This window comes from Sinohyriopsis cumingii, chromosome 8 (genome assembly GCF_028554795.1).
Source record: "Sinohyriopsis cumingii isolate HCF-2022 chromosome 8, ASM2855479v2, whole genome shotgun sequence".
Lineage (NCBI taxonomy): Eukaryota > Metazoa > Mollusca > Bivalvia > Unionida > Unionidae > Sinohyriopsis > Sinohyriopsis cumingii.
The window spans coordinates 76,038,537-76,062,158 of record NC_142968.1 but is presented as its reverse complement, the minus strand read 5'-3'; the positions used below and the strand labels follow the sequence as shown (position 1 = coordinate 76,062,158).

Genomic DNA, 23,622 nt, shown 5'->3' with positions numbered 1-23,622 from the left:
ATGGGGACAAACCACAAATTTAAAGACCCAATGAACAATGATCCTTATCTAAAAACAAAAGAACTCGTCTCCCCAAACAAAGATCCGTGTGTGGAAATAAAAGAACTCATCCCCAATGAACAATGATCCTGGTGTGGAAACCAACTCATCCCCCATGAACAATGAACCATCTGTGGAAGGAATAAAATTCATCCTCTATGAACACTGACACAGGTGTGGAAACAAAAGAACTCACTCCCAATGAATTATGAACCTTCTGTGGAAATAAAAGAACTTATCCCCAATGAACACTGATCTTAGTGTGGAAACAAAAGATCTCATCCACAATGAACACGGATCCTGGTGAGGAAACAAAAAACCTCATCTCCAATGAACACTGATCCTGGTGTGGAAATAAAAGAACTCACCCCCAATGAACTATGAACCTTCTGTGGAAATAAAAGAACTCATCCCCTATGAACACTGATCCTAGTGTGGAAACAAAAGATCTCATCCACAATGAACACTGATCCTGGTGTGGAAACAAAATATATCATCCACAATGAACAATGAACCTTCTGTGGAAAAAATAAAACTCATCTCCAATGAACACAGATCCTTGTGTGAAAATAAAAGAACTTGTCTGCAATGAACAATTATCCTTGTGTGGAAACAAAAGAACTCATCCCCAATGAACAAGGAACCTTCAGTGGAAATGATAGAACTCATTCTCAATGAACACTGATCTCTCCGTGGAAACAACCAAACTCTTCCCCAATGAAAAATGATATTTGTGTGGAAACAATTGGACACCATCACCAATCTAAAAATTCAAGTACAGATGAAAATACCATTTTTCGAGGGCAAAAACCATGGTAACTATACCCTCATTAAAAGTAATTCTGCATTAGATAAAGTAATATTGAACCTTAATGTCTCACCTTCGTATGTTGCCCTCTATATAATTTCCGTTGTGAATCCACTGTATGGACGGATTACGATTTCTGCTCTTTGAGGTCTGACAGTCTAAACGCACTGCCTCTGCCTTAAACACAGTTACACTTGCTGGTTCTAGTATGAATGTAAAGTTTGTGAACTGTGGCACACTTCCATCTGAAATTAGAAGAAATGTCAGAAGGTAAGCGCATGTTTTCTACAGAAAAATAAGGACAACCAAAAGAAAAAAACCTATCTGGAATATTCTGCGATGCGTAGAGTCAAGACCTATCCATGTATTTTGCATAGAACTATTAAAAAGATAGATGGATTATGTTCAAATCTGGCAAAAGACATGGATATTGTCAAGTCTTTTGGGAAAACACTGATTCTGTCTGGACCTATAATGATAGATGCGAGTCAAATCAAAACCAATAAAAAACAATGATTTTGCAAGATATATCAGAAGTCCAAATACCGATTTTGTCTACATCTATGAAAAGATACAGATTTTGTCCAGACCTCTCAATTTAAATTCTGTCCAGACCTATCAGGAGACAATGATTCTGCCTAGACCTATCAAAAGATATGTAATCTGTCAAGACCTTGGCATACATTGATTTTTGTACTAATTATTTGTTGTCCAGATAAATGACCTAGAAATAAAGTATCCAGGAGACACCCCATCAGTCCATACTGGGAATCACACTATAAAATGACAGTCTGGGGTCAAGAGAGTGCCATAGTGCTATACAACATTGTGCATAATCTACAGACAAATCAGATAAAATGAAGAGAATGATGCATGTGTCTCCCTCAGGCTATACATTTTAAAAGTCATGACACGACCATGTTATATCCGAATTTGTATTATAATTAATTGCTTTATAGCAGAATCAATTAGAATGGAGCACCAGTAATCAGAAGAATTTATGTTTACTGTAAAAAGCTAGACTCAGAACAACATGTGACATTTGATTAAGGTTCCCCCCCCCATTATCTTGATGTACAATACTGAAAAAATAGACAACTAAAAATATGCAAAGAAAATATTTGTAAAATGTATGATCATTATTGCAGCAAGGGGCCTCAGGCATCAGAATTGTCTAAGCACTTCTCATTACAGATCAATGACATCTGACCCCTATTGGCATGGGATTGAGTCCTGGGCTCAGACAATGTCGGTATGTGAGAAAGCTTGCCAGTTGCGTTCCATGGGTCGATGGTTCTTCCCAGGGTTTTACTGGGTTCTTCTTCCACTGAATATACTGGCGACCATGTACAGCCTACCATAACCACCGAATATACTGGCAACCATGTATAGCCTACCATAACCACCGAATATATTGGCCACCATGTATAGCCTACCATAACCACCGAATATATTGGCCACCATGTATAGCCTACCATAACCATCAAATATATTGGCCACCATGTATAGCCTACTATAACCACCGAATATACTGGCGACCTAGTATAGCCTACCATAACCACTGAATATACTGGCCACCATGTATAGTCTACGATAACCATCGAATGCATTGGCCACTATGTATAGCCTACCATAACCACCAAATATACTGGCCACCATGTATAGCCTATCATAACCATCGAATACATTGGCCACTATGTATAGCCTACCATAACCACCAAATATACTAGCCACCATGTATAGCCTACCATAACCACCGAATATATTGGCCACTATGTATAGCCTACCATAACCACCAAATATACTGGCCACCATGTATAGCCTACCATAACCACCGAATACATTGGCCACTATGTATAGCCTACCATAACCACCAAATATACTGGCCACCATGTATAGCCTACCATAACCACCGAATATATTGGCCACCATGTATAGCCTACCATAACCACTGAATATACTGGCCACCATGTATAGCCTATCATAACCACTGAATATACTGGCCACCATGTATAGCCTATCATAACCACTGAATATACTGGCCACCATGTATAGCCTATCATAACCACTGAATATACTGGCCACCATGTATAGCCTATCATAACCACTGAATATACTGGCCACCATGTATAGCCTATCATAACCACTGAATATACTGGCCACCATGTATAGCCTATCATAACCACTGAATATACTGGCCACCATATACTGGCCACCATTTACAGCCTATCACAACCACTGAATATACTGGCCACCATGTATAGCCAATCATAACTACTGAATATACTGGCCACCATGTATAGCCTATCATAACCACAACAAGAATAATAATTTCAACAACATTTCATCTAGTACTTTGATACCTGTTTTCATTCAGCACGTTTGCTGAAACCTGTATATGTACTTCCAGAACAGGTAAAAATAGGTTACATTTAATACCTTAAAGTTGATACCACAAATTGCAATCTGGTTTTAATTTCAAGATGAGTTTACTGAGACATTTAAGCATACACAAGTCATAACTACTATTTGACAAGTAAATTAAATTTACCTGAACTCAAAAATAAGAATTTGAAAAAAGGGTATTTTACGCTATGATTTGGAACAAATATTTTTTAAAAATTTGATGGAGTATTTTGTGAGTTCTGCAAAGGGGGCGCTCACCAATTAATATGTACTTTAGAGAGAGTGACGTATGTAAGGTGAAGTAGTTTGCATTTAAAACATGCACAATGGAGAGAATGTTGGCATACCTATATGCTACAGTAATGTAATGTGGATGATATTTCTTTGGATATTGTACTTTTGGAAATTTTACATGATTTAAGCACACTGCTGACTAAAATGACTGCTCCCTCGTGTTAAAAAACCAGCCTGAATTAGTCTAAAGTACACTATACACAGCAGCTTTTAAAATAGGGAAAATGAATTTTGCCAGACTAGACAATACCAGCTTCTGAAAGTTCAATGAATGAATTACCAAACATATAAAATGTAAAAAAAGTTATTGGCTCTTTTTTATACAATTTACCTCTGAAGTTCAGGAAGTGAAAATGACCAAGTAGAGCTAGCACTTTTTTCAAAGGTGCACATCTGAAGTAAGGCCAAGCTGTATACTCTATAACCCATAGTACACCCATCAATCATACACCAAAATAAAGGGAATTAAAGGTTCTTTTAATTATACCTAAGATATACAAGGTCTTTTTTAAATAGCCAGTATAACCAGTGAGGAAAGCCAGGGAAATTCTTTTTCTTTAAAATCCTAACCCTATGGAAAATACAAAACTGTATAGCACCACCAAACAAAAATCAGCACTAGCAGACCGAGTCCTAATCATCAAGATGTTAATCTTGAATCTTTCAATGCATAAAACATCTGTGTGACCAAGAATATATCAGGGTCTTCTTTATTATACAGATCTATTTGAGCAAGTGATCTCACAGACATCAAGTACCGTTATTTCAACTTACACAAAACATCTGAACTTCGGCAAATAGCATAGTTTATACATGTATTGATAAAGAGCACCATCATACAACAATGACTGTAACTAAGACAAATCCAAATATACTGAAAACGTTTTGGACTATATATACTTCAGATTAAATATTCTGGTGTAAATTAAAAAATTTGTTTTTGCTCTTGTACTTGTACTATCTAACAAAAATAACTGTCAAACAAGCGGTCATGAGTTCAGAACTTGCAGTGGAATCACATTTATTTTTGTTTAATTTTTTGTATTTTAATAATCAAAATGTCTTCAAAACTTTTTATCCCCAAAATAAATTTTAAAAAATTTTTTTTACATTTTTAAGGTGAAACCTTTTATCGCTCCTGCCCTAGCATAGGCAATCCAATTGCCAAACAAGAGGTTGCCAATTCAAACTCGCAGCAAAATCCTAAAAATGTTCTTACTCTCTTATTTTTATGTTCAAACTTTCTTTAAACCTCGCTCAACCAAAGTTTTTAAATTCTTTGCTACTTTTTTTTTAATTCCCATCCTAGGACAGGAAATAAATCTACTGTTTCAATAAAATAACACCTATATTCTGCCTGTGCTGACAAATTAAGCAAAGACAAATTGCTTTTCTTTACCTAAGGAAAATCTATCACTGTACTTCATTCACATTTTTGCTCCTCATTAATGTGCTAGAATTGTATGCTGCAACTGTGCTTAAATTAAAGATCTGCTCAAACTGAATGGTATTCCAGTACTGTGATGTATAATTTATTGGTGGCTCTCTCTCAAGCTAGTGTACCTTTAATTCTGGATAAATAAAATTGAAGTATTTTACATGTATATTCTCAGACTAAAAATTAGTTCTGTAGCATATACATCATATTTATTCACTTGCAAGTCGAATCCAACTGCAAACAACAATGTCTTGATCTGCCATTGCATAATGCATCTGCAGATCAGGGTCTATGTTCTTTGTTCTACTGATTACTCATAATAAAACTGCACAGACCCAGATCTGCCTGCACATTATGAAACTATATCTGGTAGTTGCATATTCCCATGCTTTCTCCTTTTAGACTTTCTTTGACAACCTCCAATATTGCCTGTAAAGGTGAAAAGAACCCAAAAAGATGCATTCTCTGTGGACTGATACAATTTTGTAACTGTTACACCTACACAGACAATACAAACTCACATCCATCATATTAATAATTTGCTAAATTTGTGAAAATGTGCGACTTCACACATTCAGAGATGGACAAAATCACACGACCTTTACCTCATCTTCGAAAAGCAAAGGGATGGCTAATGATCTATAACAGGCATGTGTGACTTTGGCCAGGACGCAGGTCAGATAACAACTTTTAAATGTTATGTGTTTGATGTAAATGTAACTAGGTAAACCAGGCTGCGGGCCAGAGGAGGCCCATGGGCCATAGGTTGCATGTGTCTGACATATAGCAAGAATTCGTTATCAAAAGACTTTAAGACTTATGTAGAACTCTATAAACATCAATAGAATAGAAGAACTTGTATTTATTTTATATGTCTAGCTCATTCACTTACATTGGGTATGGGCTACTTGGACCAATGCTGTTGCTGCAAGTATCATCACCCAAACCAGCACTGTCTTCATCATCATCTTCGGGACCTGATCTTGTTATACTCTACTCTGAGGGTGTTCCAATCCAGCTGTTTTAAGTATGGCAGTCAGGTTTAGGTTCACTTGTGTAATCCATTCATTGTGTACACTGTCAAGAATGTGTTATGATGAAACTGACACAAGAGACCTCACTGTGAGGCAAAACACTTTCCTGTGCTTAAAATCAGCAAGAAACTGACAACCCACATGACAAAACTTATCTATAACCTCACAAAAACAGGCAACCCACAAACCAAAACTTGTCAATCATCTTTAAAAAAAAACTGACAATTATTGCTCAAACTTGTCAATTTTCCTTCTCAAAGTGACAACTCATTCCAATATTATGTTTTAAAACTTGCTCTTTTCATCATTCGTTGATATAAAAAATTGGAAAATAAATTTCTAAAATAATTGTGCCAATACTCTGTTATTTTTTCCTTCGTTTATGTATGTAACTACTTAGATAATAAATGTGCATTGACACATATAGTCAAGACTTCAAACGTGAAGAACATGTGTATGATCTGTAGAAATAGGCAAGACTCCAATTAAGCAAATGTTCCAATAAAACCTTTGCAAATGTCAAGTACATCCAAAGCACATGTACATAATTCTTTGAAAATTGCCATAATGTACTTCTTCAACAGGGAATACAAATGAAAATACTTGTTAATCTGTAAATTCTACCCAAAATACTGAATTTCATCAAAATTCATAATTTCATTTCAGACCAGAGATGGAAAGAATGCAAATGAGAAGAAGAAAAAAAGTGGGAACTGCTTGATGAAAAATTGAAGTTGTGAGTGGTGTTAACAAGACATAAAAGGTTCCACTTGCGGGTCTTTCATCTCATATCTTTGGACATTACTCCACAAAATGACCTTACTGCATAAAACTGTCTGACTCAAAATGCACCTAATGCATGATTAAAATGATAGGTCTATACATCTTAACTCCCACACAAAGTCTCCTTTGTCTGTTCACCAAAAATAAATATATACTTTTTTGAATCTGGAGAATCCCCACACTACACATTAGAAGCAAAAACTTTCATCTCTCATTTAATGAAAACTGCTCTCGATCCAGTGTCTTGTGATGTTATACTCCAGAATTAAATAATCCAATCATCCAAGAACTGAATATTTCTGTGTCAGAATATACTGCATGGTTTAGAAAAAGAAGACAACACAAAGAAGCAAGTACATCCACAGACAAAACTGTTTTCAGATACTGAAAATACTGGCTTGCATTTTCAATGTAATCCTATCCTCTTGCCTACAAAATAGTACAAATCCCATTCACTTTTGTTGTAATCCCTCTATAAAAAAAAAACCACATCTGTACACAGGTTTGAATTTCACTATTTGCCTTGTTATGCATTAAAATCCCATATGAAAAATGTGTTCTTTGCCCAAGGCACTGATTATTGAAAATCCCTGATAAACTGATGACATAAACTAATTAAATGCTAGGGGTCCACCCAAGTTAAGAAAACCAGATGACAGCCCCTGTCTAGACTGGCTACAGGCAAAAGGAATGAATTATCTTTCCTAAAAATCATCTAAACTGAGAACCAGTCTTAAGAAAAATAGCCTAGGGCAAGGATATAGAACAAATTTATCAACCCAAAAAATCAAAACCATTTTAAATTCAAAGATTGAGAAGAAAAACCTGATCAACAGTATAAAAGAGGGTTAACGTACTTCTGATCTTAACACATTTTCTGTCAAATAGGATGACAGCTGACTTTTCAGTGGCAGGTGACTTAACTATAAAGACTGAGCTAGAAGATAATTTATTTACCTTTAATTACCTTTGCTTAAAATTATTTATTTACCTTTTATTACCTTTTATTTATCCAAATTGACTGAATTTAACCATAATTCATTCCTTTTATATAATTAAAACATAATTTATTTCCTGCTGCACCTATTTGCAGATAATTAATCACAGGTATTTACATAATATACAAAACAGACTGCTTAAGAGGTCTCCCCAAGATTTTAATTAAAGGACACTAGTACTCTTTTACAATTGTCCATTAATTAAAAGTGAACTGACATGGATTCCAATATGTCTCTAAAAATGAACACTACTAAAATTTTGTGTATATATTCTAAGACCAATTTTTGCCCAAATGATAGTGTCAAGTAATCAATCATTTATGCATATAATCATTAACAGAAAGCAAAATTCCCAGCAAGTTCCTATATGTTCTAACAATAAACTTGAGATGGAAGCCACTGCAACTATCCCTGTTTTTCATTAATAACTGTGAGACTGTTCCAGTGGCCTAAGTGGTAGGGAGTGTCTGCCTCAGATGCAGGAGGTCACAGGCTCAAACCATGGCCGAGTCATACCATAGACATAAAAATGGTACAAGCAGCTGCCTTGCTAGTGTTAGGACTGGTCAGCCTGGTGTCAGGATAATGTGACTCAAGGGTGGGACATAAATGCTACATGTGGCATGATGTCCCAGTGCTAGACATCACTAAAAATTGCCACAATGCAGGCATCACAGCAATACGACTGAAGCATTGTTAACACTACTTTAAACATCCAAATCACACACATTTATATTCTGAGTCCTAACTGTACAAACATCCAAATATCCATGTACATGTACTTTGAAATAGCTGAATTGGCTTAGAGGTCAGTGTGCTGGACTTGCAATGAAAAGGATATGGGGTTCAATCCTACAGTTGGATCAGCCCATTTCAGCTACTGATGTGTCCTTGCATAAGGCCCATTGCTCCAAAAATTCAGCACTAAATATGCTACTTATGTCGCTGTGCCATAAAACATGCACACCCAAAAATACTTTTTCCCAGCTGGTGAAAACACTCAAGTTCAGGTTACAAGGCATATAGTTTTGCTTAGTATTTAATTTACACGAGACCGATAGACATAAGTTATTTTGTACCAATGCATCTGAGTAAAGTACCTTTCCCGAGGACACGCCAATGTACATGTATCAGTCTCAAGCTTATACAATGGAAAGATATGAACCCATGTTCTTTCTGTCACAAGTCCAGTATGCATCCATGGCTCTTACTATGTAATGAAAATTATGATGCATGTACAGGGAAGGCTCTTTTCATATTTAAATATAGGTTTGCACAAAATATTTGCATTACTGTTACTAAAAACAAAAGGGCAGATATAATCATGTGATAAAGGGTTATAAATACTGGACATGAACACTGCATGTGACAGACAAGTAGATGACATCTGCTACCATGAAAAAGAATGATGCATCCTGCATGCATTATGATTTCTTTGATCTTTAAAACCTCTTTGTTAGGAACTTTATTGCCCATAAAAATGCTTCTTTCCAACTGTTTGATTAAAATACAGTAGAGAACATGAATGATTTCAACCCCAAGGTACAGAAGATTAAAAATTTTCAACAGTTGTTGACCTTTTGTCAACAGTTGGTTAATCATCATTTATATTAAACCATCACTTCAGTTCACTTCATTTTTTTCACTGAATTCCAGTTTACCCCTTCCTTTGTTGTGACAATATCATTGTAAGTTATAATGGGTCTTATTTTTAAGCCAAGAGAAAGGAGAACAAAAGCTAAAGAGAAACTGTACAAGATACATGAACCTTGGCCATGTCAGTTTGAAAATGTACTGATGGATGAAATGTTGCTCTGTTCAAAATGTTTATTCTGAATTTGAACAACCTACTAAATATACTAAGGTTATGTCTAAACTGCACATAGCCTGAAAGTTTCCGGTTTTGTGGCAAGTTTTAAATATCAATTGCATATTTTTCCCCATATAACATGTTATTTAAAAAGAGAAAAAATGTATGTATGTCAATATAGGATTAAAAATCACATCAGCACAATCAAAGCTCTTTAATGCCCAGTACTTTTATGTGCAAAAAAAAGCATAAAAAAGGAAAGGCAAACAAAGTTTTAAATTAAAATCCAAATAATACAGTTATGATATAGGTATATCAATAAAAACCAAACTCTTTTAAAAAGTCCATGACCTAAGATGGCACATTGTCAGGAGATGCATACAAGGGCATCAATGTTCTCCATTGATGGACTCGTACATTAGTTGCCTCTTACAGCATGATGGAGGGCTCAAGTGACCTATTTCACATTCCCAAGCCTGCATTAGGTCAGAAAAATTCTGTGTGTGTGTGTGTGTCTGTGTCTGTCTGTCTGTGTCTGTATGTATGTGTCTGTCTATCTGTCTGTGTTATTATTTTTAATCATGCAAGTTGGTGTCCACAATGCCCTGTGTGCTGAATCTATACTAAATTTGCTCTTGTGTACACCAATCCATTATCCCTCTTTTGTAAGATATTTGTTTCCTAACTTTAATTTTATATATTTGTTGTACATATGTAGATAACTGAGGGCCACAGGGGAGATTAGTTTTTGTACTAACTGTGTCACTCTCATAAAATGAAGACTATTATTATTATTATTATTATTACTATTATTATTATTAATCTTCTGAAAGCAAACATCAAATAGTGCAATGCCTTTCTATTTGTCTCTCACTAACATGCACTGTTGCAGCAAATTCCGACTGAACAGATCCATCCATTCGTCCATACTGCACCAACCCACGTGTATATAAATGTTTAATCCCTTAGTGAAAAAGCGCTCTTCGTGACGGATCACTGCCATCTCACCTCTGTCTGCGGCGGTTCAAGTCTAAGATTCAGCCAATGTGGGCATGTGAGAAAGCTTGCCAGTAGCTTCTCGTGGGTCGGTGGTTCTTTCCGGGGTTTTCCGGGTTCTTCCTCCACCATTAATACTGGCCACCATGTATAGCCTATCGTGCTGAAAAATGGCGTTAAACCCCACAACAACAACAACAATCCCTTAGTGAACAAGTATTTTCTGTATCTGTAATGGCACAGTCTATTATCTATCTGTAATGGCACAGTCTATTCTGTATCTGTAATGGCACAGCCTATTCTGTATCTGTAATGACACTGTTTATCTGCACAAATAATTCACACTGACTGCCAAGGGAAAAATGCATTTGTATATTTGAAGTGTTCATTCCACCAACTCTAATCATGCACATGTAAGTTTGCATTAGGGAATGGTCTTTCCATTGGTCTGTATGGTAGCAGTGTGTCACGTGCACACATGAATGTCACAAAAACATTGAATTCTGGTTAACACAAATACAAGGAGTACTTAAATTCAAACTTTACTTTATACAAACTACAACTCATCTCTTCACTGTCAAGCCAAAGTGGAGTCTAGGAGCATATCAGATTAACTCGGGCACTGAGTCTTACAGCACTGTCAAGATGCAGTCGAATCTAGGACAAATTGGATTATCTCTGGCATCGAGGGTCTCACATTGAAAAGATTTTCTATTCTGATTACATGCATGGTCTGTATAATATTCCACAGTCACTCAATGCTGTGTCACAAAGTGCTTGAATTCTTGTACAGCAAAAGTCCTCAACAATCTTCAAACCAGAAATGTGTTCTTGTTGTCCGTACATTAGCAGAGACCAGTCAATATGGTTGAAGTTTTATTTGTTTCAAATGCCATCTCAATTTCATTAAAAAGCTATACAACTAGCCCTTATTACATTTTATGGTTCAAGGAAAGTTTTAATTATATGCATCAATCTGAACATTCAACTTGGTAAGGAGACTTTTATGCACTGTCATGAAGTGTCTAATTTCAGAACAGAAGAAAGATTTTAGTGCAAATGAAAAGTTGTGAGTCATTAGACAAGAATTTTAATCAACAACATTGTTATAAACATGGTCTAACATTACAAAAATCTGTACAAGCAATGGCAGCCATTCATTCTGTTTCTTTTTCTTGTCTCTTTTTTTTTTGAGTTGGTTTTCAAAATTCCATCATACTGTGATAATTTTGATAATAATATTTCTTACTGATACTGAATTGTTGTTAAATTATTTACACTTGCTGTTCAATATATGAATTACTGTCCATACTTGCTTATAAGTCCAACAGTTTACTGCACAGACCCAGATCTACCATTGCATATTGTATTGGCAGATCTGAGTCAAAGCAGCTTGTTTAAAAGAGTAATCATTTGAATAAACATAGACCCTGATCCGCATAGGCATTATGCAACATCATGTCAAGGTTTATGCTGTTTGCAGTTGGGCTCAACTTATAAATGAGTATATATGGTACTGTTGTACTATTTTAAAAAAATTTAAAAACTTACTACATCTTTTTATTGTTGCTGCACAGTTATAAAAGACTGGAATCTTCCTTCTGTTATGTTTTTGGTGGTCATTCTAAAGCCACAATTTTTTTTATATAAACAGCATCATTATTTTTTTTTCTTGCATATTTCTTTATACTTGACCATCCAAACAATCACTCCTGGCACTTGAATCAGCTGTCATTAATATCAATTCACTCATTCTGAAAGCCTCTAAACAAATGGTACTTGCATTTGTACAGATCTATCAGAGTTGTTATCACCTTCATTGGCTTAATCAAACTATCACTCCTGGCAGTGATACTGGACAATGAGGCAATATCCACACTGTTCTAATCAATAAGTCCAATTCACTCATTCCTACATCAAAATAAATCCAAGATGCATTTGTATAGATCTATCATCCATTATTATCACCTTCACTGATATCTGAGCACTCAGTGTGAGAAAGCTAAGACACTTTCATTCATTTTGATTCACTGATAGTATACCAAATTTATTCTCAAGTCGAGTACAACTGCAAACAACACAGAACCTGATCTGCAATCATATAATGTGCTGGCAGATGCGAGTCCATTTTGTTTATTCTAATGATTATTCCAAGCAAACTGCATAGACTTATATCTGCCCATACAAACTGAAATGGCAGATTTGGGTTTGTGCAGTTGCCTAATGGATGTAGCTTTTAACAAATTAACCCCGAACAAAGAGTTAACATGGCAGGAGGTAGTAACCTACTGCCGAGCTCTGTAGCATCATGGTCATGCATGATACACTAAAGTGGGTGGTATTATAGAAAGGTGGACAGATGTAGCTCTACAATAATACCAAATAATCTGGAATTTCTAGTTGCACTCTACAAAATACAGAGGGAAAAACCTCAATTTTTTGACCCGCTTTTTTTCTATCCAAAATTGGCCAGTGGTTGGGATCTGATTTTGTGTCCGGATTTAAGACATTTTGGTCTTGGATCTAAGGCAAACCGCTATGAACCGCAAACAGACAGATGAACCTTTTCAAAAGGTAGGATAAAACAGGCATATGTAGTAAAGAGTAGCCTTGATACAAAAATAATGGCTCCGTTTAGCAACAATTTTTTTATTAAAAAAATCCAACTTTTACCCTATTGCTCATGCGTGAGCCAAACAGCCAATGAAAAACGATGTTTCTAACACAACTAGGCAGCATGTTATTAAAAGATCACCTAGGATTTGGTGTTTTTGGATCTATTCAGAAATAGCTTTCAAAATGTGTTTCCTACTCGAATTTCAGGCGAAAACGACAAAAAACCTCCAGAGGTTAATGTGTTAAGCAAGTATATATAATAATCTATCAATGAGCAGTTTGTACACCTGCATGAGTTAAATAAGATCAAACATTTTAATGACTAAGCAGAAATGGTTAATGACTGAGATCATACTGATCACAAACTTACCAATGATACACACATTTTTGTGTGCACATGACATGGTGCAAAAATGATTACCTGCAATCTTCACAGCTTTTACTGTGCTAAATTTGGCTCAAGGATGCAGCCTGAGGAAAACACCAGATAATATGTTAGTTTCTGTTCAAAGTTTTGCAACTGATTGTATGAAACAAAAGATTGATTTATGTTTTGTAATGAAGATAAACTCGTGCATTTAATGATGGATGCATCACAATGAGTCCTGCTCACTGTATTTCAACTGGTCTTAAAAAGGAAAGTTGGGTGGGCAAAGCCAAGTTACGAAACGATGGATTTTTTGGGGCTATAACTTTCCTAAATGAACTGGAATGTTGGAAATTAAAATTACTTCAGAATCTTTTTAATATAAAGATGCATGCCAAAAATTTGGTTGAAATCGAACGATTACAATCCTTTGTAAAGTAATTCTGCAGAAGCCAAGTATACAGGATGGACAATCATGGGCCATTACTGTTTTAAATGATGTAATGGAATGCAAGAAATCAAATTCATTTAATGCTTTATCAAATGAATCTGATTGCTAAATTCATTTGAAATCCAAGAATTCCCAATAACATTATGCAGCAGAAACAAAAGCTTAATTGGATTGGATATAAGGAGCCATTACTTCTCCCTATGATGTTTGTGGAATGCTGGAAAAAAGAACTTCATGAAGGCCTCATCAATGCTGTGCTGCATGCAAAAATTTCATTGAAATTCAATAATCTCAGATAAAGTGAGCCTCGAGGACAGACTAGAGCATAACTCACTTGATTTTTTGTTGTTGCAGGGTTTAACGCCATTTTTCAGCACAAATACATGGCGGCCAGTATTTATGGTGGAGAAAGAACCCAGAAAAACCCCAGAAAGAACCACCGACCCACGAGAAGCTACTGTCAAGCTTTCTCACATGACCACATTAGCCGAATCCAAGACTCGAACCCACACAGACAGAGGTGAGATGGCAGTGATCGGGCGTAACGGAGAGCACTTTAGACCACTTGGCCACTCTGGGGAACCCCATAACTCACTTGAAGTAATGGAAAATTGGAAAGCAAACACTCTCATAGCAGTGTTTTATCTTCCCATGTGTCAAGCATCAAATTCACACTTTTCCAATTTCAAACTGACACCCCTCAATGTTACGTTTTGCTGATTAACACCAAACAAAGGTTTGGTCTAAAATCGTCGCCAGTACGTAAATTGACGCACCCCAATATTATATTTTGCTGATTAACACAAAATAAAGGTTTACTCTAACTACTAATACTGGCTAGATTACTCTCCCAAACAGGGAAAACACACACACGTCAGTTTCTTACGCTGATTCTATCATAATACATAGGGTTACAAGTATGGAGCGTCAGATCATTTGCAGCAACAGGATGTAAGAACCATATAATCACCACACACAAGAAAGAGGTGGGCAAAAAAAACCCACGTGATTTAAAAGTGATTCTCACGAGAAACTATCATTTTATGTGCATCCTTGTCATGCAAATAAACAACAATTTCCATTTGCTCAAGTGTATGCCTTGCGTTGTTCCAAGATACTGTCAGCATTCGACTGTAAATGGCATCCAAGGCAAAAAAATTAAAATAGATCCAAAATGAACGAAATTATCATTTTGACCATGTTTGTACAACCAATCGTTGATAATATTGTTGTCGAACCAGTGGAGCCTTCATCATCTAAACATGAGGTACCAGTTACTTATAAGAGAAAATGTAAAATTTTGTGCAGCAATAGTTGAAAACATGTTGGCTACATTTTCAAAAAGAAGTTAAGTCAAGTGAAGAATGTGGCAGTGAAGATGCCTTTATATTCTGCCATACATGTACAGAGGCTAAAAAAACAAACTCCATGACCAAATGTGCAAAACATAAAATAACTGTCAGAACAGTACACTGGCAAGGCATGCTTGGTAACTGAAGTGTCGAATTTTGAATTACAGAAAATTTTAAAGTTGGATGCACTGAGCATTACAATTTTATAACCTTTAAGCCTGAAAATCTTTGTGATAGGACACGTCGACCTTTCTTCGTTCATCTCCCCCATGTCAGTGTAAACTTCAAAGGGACAGCATTCCGACCCAGTGAAATTGACTGGGATATTTTAACATTGTCTTTAGAAAGTAAACATTTCAGCTACCAAACCAAACTACCTGGTAGGTCCACTTATCATTTTTTCAAAGGGAAACTGTCATGCACTGTCATTCACAGATTCTGAGCTGTCTAAACACGATGAAAGGAATTATTTCTTTGGGAAAAACTAGGGACCACTGCCTACGATTGGGCAGAATAAATTAGGGTATACACTTTAGAGCAAATCAGACTTTAAAGTGACCACTTTAGTCAAAATTCTTTAGTCTGAAAATTTCCTAGAAGAGGAAACTTAGTCTCGACTGCGGGGAAGCATAAAGAGATTAGTGCTTTCCTCGTGAACAAGAAAGAGACCAGGTGGTTATCTTGTAAAAAGAAAGACATGGTTAGTGCTAGGATGCACAAGTTCTGAAAGAGAACAGCAGCTTTCTGAGAGAAAGACAAGACAGTCTGGAGACAGAAGTACGGGAAAGAAAGAAGGAAAAGGTCATAATAAAAGGACCAGAAGTCCATGAAGGGGAAAAGCATAGAGCTTAGGAAGGATGAACTAGAAGACGTTGATATACTGTCAGGCAGGAAGATGATGCAAATTGGTCATAGACATTGAACTCTTTTCACCTATCATTATGATGATGAAATAAATCCAAATTAGACAAACCTGTTAAATTCTATTGTTATAATCTAACTTGAATTGGAATTGCTGTTATTAATTTGTTCTGATTAAATTTGTTATTACATGTATTTTGTCAAAATGGGGCTCGTATTGTATTATTTCTTCCCAGTATTCTCGCTCAGCTCTCCATTGAAATTCCTATCTTTTTTCACTCTCGCAGGGCTATAATATCGAGGGAGGTCATCCTCTAGATAACGTCAGCCAAATCAAATTAACCACCCCTCTTACTATTAGAGGGCGACGTTACTGTAACCATAACACAAACTGCTGATTGAATGCCCACAACACCAGGCAGATTTTAATGCAGTTTTGCAAAAAAGACATATCAGTGAAAGTGCTACTTAAGTGTGCACATTGTTTGAGTGTAGAAGACAGCCCTTTTTTAAAATACAAATCTCTTCCTAATTTAATACACAGTTTAACAGCTGCAGAAATTTATGCCATTGGCATTTTGAAGAATTCTGCCTATCAGTATGACTCTGCTACTTCCTGTTCAGAGGTACTAGAAAGCCCATCGAACTTTGTTGAGGATGATCTTATACACGACCTGCAAAATTCATCATTTTTTAAAGCAATGGCAGAAGAAAGCACTAACATATCCAACAATAAACGGCTTGTCATATGAACTCATATTATTTCTGATGACATGAAACCATCAAGATGATTTTAACAAATACAGAATGTTCAGATGCTTCTGGCATGGGAATTGCCTTACTGACTTTAATTGCATTTTATCACTAATATTTTTGTTGTGTATTTAAACAATGTATTTATTTTTAAAAACTAATGAAGACTGATAATCAGTTTGAATATGACTCGTAGGTTTGGATTTTGACTCTGTTTTTTTGCCTTTATGAATCAAATGACTTATATGATGCCATTTGTAGATAAAACACTGCATGGTCTTGTCAATATAAAGCTACATCCCAAACTCCAACAATTCCCATTAAAGTTAAGCTGTAGAAAAAAAACATTGCATAATCAGAGACCACAATTCATGCACATGACATAATGAAATGCTGGAAATAAAATTCATTTAAGGTCTGAATAAACAACTGAATGCAAATCTGGTTAAAATACGCAAATTCCTAGTCATGTTATGCTGCAGAAAAACAATGTCAGGCAGTTGGAAAATTGGGCATAATGCTATAGAAACTAGAATCAGTAGGCTAAGAAATCAGGGGCCATAACTTGTCAAAATGATCATACAGAAGGCTTAAAATGAATATCTTTCCAAGTCTCAGCTGTATTCAGCTGTATATCAAATTTGGCTAAAACCAAACATTTGCCAGTACAGTTATCTTGTGAAAACCAAATTTTTGACAGATGGAGAAGAGGACAGACAGACAAACAGATAGGCGCATGCAATGTGATTACTTTAGGGATCAACTGACTTCAATGAGTCAATTAAGCTTGCCTATAGTCAGACCAAAGATACTTAAGCACTAGTCATTACTATAGGAGAAAATATAAAATCTTATGTATTTTATGTTGACACGTACTCTATGTGAATTAGCATTTAATGTTTATACTGAAATGTTCATCAAACATGTTTGAAAAAAATTGTTTATGTTATGATTTTGAATTTGCATATATCAGTTGGATAGGTAATGGACATTTGGCCTTCAAGTCCATCAAAATTACCAAATCCTTTTTGTGCATGAATGGTTTAAAGATAATTTTTTACTGACATACACTGCAACACCATTCATTCGATACATGCTAAAAAAAAGACTGGTCTGTAAATTTAATCGGCCATGTTTGTCCCGAGTTCTGGAAGAGTCCATTTTCAATTCTGTGAAAGAAATCCATGTGAGGCAACTACATTATTATCAAACTGAGTTGAATAGGAAAGCTGATATTCTTTAATAAACAAATCATCTCTTCCACAGGTCACAACCACTTGGAAAATTTTGATGTAAACACACCACCCTGGTTTTGCCTGAATGTAATGAGATGTGCTACACTCTTATGTCAGTTCGATCAGTGTTGAAATATGTCATGCACAAATGAATTGTTTACTTTTAGCTACATTAAATGACACAATCCTGCAATTTCACTAAACTACAGACATGGATATCATGTGTGATGCTGTGCAAAACAAACTTTAGAATTCAAACTGATGGGGTGAGTTTCCTGCTCTCCATTTCGTGAAATGAAAAAAAAATTTTAAGAAATGAGGGATTTAACAAATAAAGGAATCTCTTGAAAGTATGATGCAAAATTATCACACATTCAGTGATTTTTCATGTGGAAACCAGCCTAAATCCTATCCTATAGTAGAAATGACTCTGATCTTCTGCCATAACACATCATCTTAACTAATGAATCTTTTTGACGATTTTAGTTTGTGTAATATTATAAAAGAACAAGTTCGCCTATTTCCTTCATTTTTTATCACTTGAAAATTTACGTTTTCTGATGCTTGTTCTTTTTTGCATACCAGGGCCCAGCAACGTGGAATGAATTGCCCAATGAACTTAGACACAAAGACACAGTGATCACATTCAAGAGTGCTCTCAAAACTCACTTATTTCGACTGCAAGAACAAACTTAAAGACCTAATTATGTTTCCGACCTTAAATATTCTCAGCATGTTTTTTTTCTTCTCTGTTTTCTAATTTCATGGTGTTTGTGTTTGTTATCATATCATTATATATGTTTTTTCATGTAATAGGTGTTTCTAATGTTGTAAAGCGCTTAGAGCTTCTAAAGATTAGACACTATACAAAGTCCTCATTATTATTATTATTATTATTATCATTTAGTTAAAGATGTGGTTTTTATCAGCAATGCTTCAATATCAATATCAGTGAACCTGGCGAGTCTGCATGATAAGCTTTTAATAAGTTGGAACCCATAAAATCATCAGGAAACTAAACCACCAGAAATTTTATTATTATATGAAATTCTATCTTGCCAAAAAACACATTTTCAAACAAATTTCACATTTTTCTGTCAAGGAATTTAACAGTCTAACTTAAGTTGCTATATATACCACCACCACCCAATAGGGGCATAGCTCCCAGATGACCAGAGGTTATGCCCACCACCCCTGCCCTACTGCTACTTTTCAAAGTTCTCCTGCTACTTATTACCTATTGAAACCCCCTGATACATGTATATATCCAATTTTTATGGACTACTTGATTGAACCACACTGGTCAACAGTGAAATCATTACTGACTTGAAAAGGCCCTAATCTGTAGTATTTTGGTGTGCCGAACACGAATATAACCGTGAAAAATTTGTATTGGCTCTCGTTTTGAAGATATTCATATACCTCATTTTCTATGTTTCACTGTGTAAATTTCTCCAGTAGGACTGCAGCAACATCCGGAATAATGATGTAACATTGCATAATACCATCATGCTCACATCATCCACAGTTGATTGCATCATTTTCTGATGCAATGCAATACTAATGCCATGCGGCTGCTGAAGTAAGTTGACGTCAGCAGTGTACTATACATGTGTAGGCCTATTATACTAATGCCAGGCGGCTGCTGAAGCTGACGTAAGCAGTGTACTATATAAAGCCCAATCAGATAGGTTCAGCATTTAAAATATTTTAGACGTTGTGCGAGACAGTTCAAGCTACTGTTACATAAAACTTATTATTTTATCCATTTACGTACAATAAAGAACAGTAATGCCTCGAAAGTGTGTTAATACCGCGGACAATTTTTGCTATATTTGTGGGGAAGTGACATTTGCCAACCAGAAGAAAAGTATCAATTCTCAAGTGAAGAAGGCATATCATCTTTACTTCGGATGCAAGGTTGGTGACCAAGACAAGCCTTGGGCTCCGCATATATGCTGTGCTACATGTACAACACAGCTTTCACAGTGGTTGAATTGCAAAAGGTCATCAATGCCGTTTGCAGTCCCAATGGTGTGGAGAGAGCCAAGCAACCACCTAAATGACTGTTACTTCTGCTTGGTTCCTCCTCTTTCCGGCGGAATAACGAAGCGAAAGAAGTCGAGAATAGTCTACCCAAACATTCCGTCTGCATTGAGACCAGTTCCACATGGTGAGGGACTTCCTATTCCAGAACCTCCAGCAGAATATTCTCTTGATTCATCTGACGAAGACAAAGGTGAGTCGACCTGTTCTTCTCCTGGTCCATCAGCATGCAGTGATCCAGATTTTCACTGTGGTGCATCATCAACCCCACACAGAATAACACAGGAAGAACTAAATGACCTGATTCGTGATTTGGACTTATCAAAGAACAAGGCAGAATTGCTAGGATCAAGACTCCAACAATGGAATCTTCTAGAAGAAGATGTCAGAATTACTGCATATCGAAAGCGCCACCAGCAATTGGAGCCTTTCTTCAGAAAGGAAAGTAATCTGATATTCTGTTCCGATATTGAGGGCCTCATGAATGCTTTAAAAATCACTCATGACCCACAAGAATGGAGACTATTTGTGGACTCTTCGAAACTGAGTCTCAAGGCTGTGCTTTTGCACAATGGAAACATTCTTCCATCTATTCCAGTAGCGTATGCTGTCCACATGAAAGAGACATACGATAACTTAAGGCAGCTACTGAATTCCATTGAGTATAACAAGTACAGCTGGCACCTCTGTGGTGATTTGAAGGTAGTTGCCCTTTTAATGGGACTGCAGCAAGGATATACAAAATACATGTGTTTCTTATGCGAGTGGGATAGCCGAGCAAGGGAAATGCACTACATGAGGAAGGAATGGACTCACAGGCAGAATGTAGCCATTGGAGAGAAGAATATCCAACACCCAGCTCTGGTTGAGGCTCAGAAAATCTTGCTACCACCCCTTCACATCAAACTAGGTTTGATGAAGAACTTCGTGAAAGCCATTGACCGGACTTTGCCAGCATTCCGATACCTGCATGAAAAATTCCCTCGACTCAGCGAAGCAAAGATTAAAGAGGGAGTTTTTGTGGGTCCTCAGATTCGAGAGCTTTTCAAAGATGACCGGTTCAACAACTTGTTGGAAGGTGACGCGAAACAAGCATGGAATGCTTTTCGCCTAGTTTCTACAAACTTCCTCGGAAATGTTAGGGCAGAAAACTATAAGGAACTAGTAGAAGACATGTTGATGAAGTATAAGAAACTTGGCTGCAATATGTCTCTAAAGATTCACTTCCTTCATTCCCATTTGGATTTCTTTCCTAGCAACTGTGGTATTGTTAGTGATGAACACGGCGAACGTTTTCATCAAGATATCGCAACAATGGAACAAAGATACCAGGGAAAATGGTCCACTACAATGCTGGCTGACTACTGCTGGACACTCCTCAGAGATGCTCCCGAACAGCTGTACAAGAGACAGGCGAAGAAATCTAAGATGTAGTCAATGACTTGATTTTTTATAGGTAGGCTATTACAGTTGACCTTTTACTATTGGAATGCATTTCGTTATGTAAACATTAATTTCTTGCAGATTACAAAAAAACTAGAGCCAATTTTGCAATTTGACTGTCATATTCGTGTTCAGCACATAAAAATTGATAAGAATTGACTAATTTTATTTCAGTAACATGACTTTTGTAAAAATTTGTTGTCCAGTGCCATTTACAACCGATCATAAATATTTAAATGTTTCCCCATATCCCTTTTCTGCATTACACTTGAGGCTGCTCTTCCATGAGCAATGTGCAGCATTTCAAACAATCTGGAAAGAGAAATCTGACACTGCCACTATCCCCATGGGAGGGGGTCATTATTCCACATGTAGCTTCATCTGCTTGAAGCTGATCTCATTTCCAGGAAATATTGACAATCTTTTGACTCCAAGGCCAAAGTAGCTTGCTGAACTCTGGAGTTCTAGACAGACTGGCGACACTGCCCAATCAGATAATGACCAATTTCTGAGGTTAAACAAAGCCATCACTTATCTCCATAGCTCTTAACAATCTTTTCATGCAGTTAAGCAGACTTCACTGATGGCTATGTAAATTGATCTCAAATGGTATCACACACTGCATGACTGATGAGAAATATGAGTAATGAATAGTAATGATATATTTCCTGCTTGCTATTATTCTGTAACAGTGTTAAATTAACTCAATCAAATCCACTAGTGTGGACATATTTCATCAAAAACCACTTTCAATATATTCAGAGAAAAGAGAAACTGATGACCATATTCGTTTATCAATGAAAGCATTCTGTCATTAACAATGAAAGCATGAAAATGTGGGCAACACTGGGAAGGGAGTATGCAAAGCAAAATGAAAGCGTCTACTGGACAGATGGCATTGCAAAATTAGCATCCCTTAATGGATTTGTTCTTCACTAAACCAATTTGAGGTTTATATTTTTCTTCAGGATGTTGTGAAATGAACTGAAATTACACAAGCTTTTTTCAAGAGAAATGGTCTCCCTCCAAAAGCAACAATCCAAGTTTTTAGCATATCAGTACAAAAATGCTACAATTATTATTAAAAATATTTCATCTAACACATCAGTTTTTTGAAGATTAGGAAGATTGTGTAATTATATGCCAGAAAATCAAATATAATGAGTTTTAAACAAGTGTACTCACTCTAAAAGCATGGTAATAAGCAATGTACAATGTATTGCCAGCACCAACATATCATATATACTTGCTTACAGAATGGATCCAGCTGTAAACAACATAGACATGATCTATTATATAATGTACTGGCAGGTCAGGGTCAGTGTTGTTTGTTCTACTGAATAGACTGCATCTACTCATATCTGCTGGTGCATTATGCATGGCAAATCTGGGTCTGTGCAGTTTCCTGCTGGATCTGACTTATAAACAAGTATACATGGTAATCTAAATTGAACTGGAGCATGCGGGTAGTTTTGTGAATTAGTTCATTATACACCATGTTTTTTTTTCTTCTTCCAGGAGTACTATAAGCTATACATTGTCAAGTTTATATTTAATGTAATAGTATCAATTCCTACTGCCAATGTTGCAATGGTGGCCACACATGATGACAACTTGGAGTAATTTATAGTTTACAAAGAGTATATTTAAAGTCTACCATTTTCAAGGCCCAAGTTATACACCACAAAATATTTAGCATCTCAGGCTTTTGAATCACAGATATAGATCCTGTATAATTATGGCTTCAATACAAAATTTAATTAAATATTCTGAAGAAATATTTATTAGCAAATTTTTGCAATTAGGTCACATTCCTATTATGAGAAATTTCTTATGTAAAGGTTGTACATGCAAATGCCACATTACTTTTCATTAGCATCAGACATTATGCA

General features: G+C 36.1%; 1 protein-coding gene across 10 annotated transcripts in view; it reads right to left on the bottom strand.

Annotated features, from left to right (window-relative positions):
* LOC149793895 (neogenin-like) overlaps nt 1-23,622 on the bottom strand; it is a 253,342-nt gene that overhangs the window by 97,175 nt on the left and 132,545 nt on the right. For all 10 annotated transcript variants that reach the window (XM_089967829.1, XM_089967835.1, XM_089967833.1 and 7 more), the window contains exon 2: nt 921-1,092. In XM_089967829.1, the coding sequence (XP_089823955.1) occupies nt 921-1,092 (172 nt within the window). The remainder of the gene's footprint in view (nt 1-920; nt 1,093-23,622) is intronic.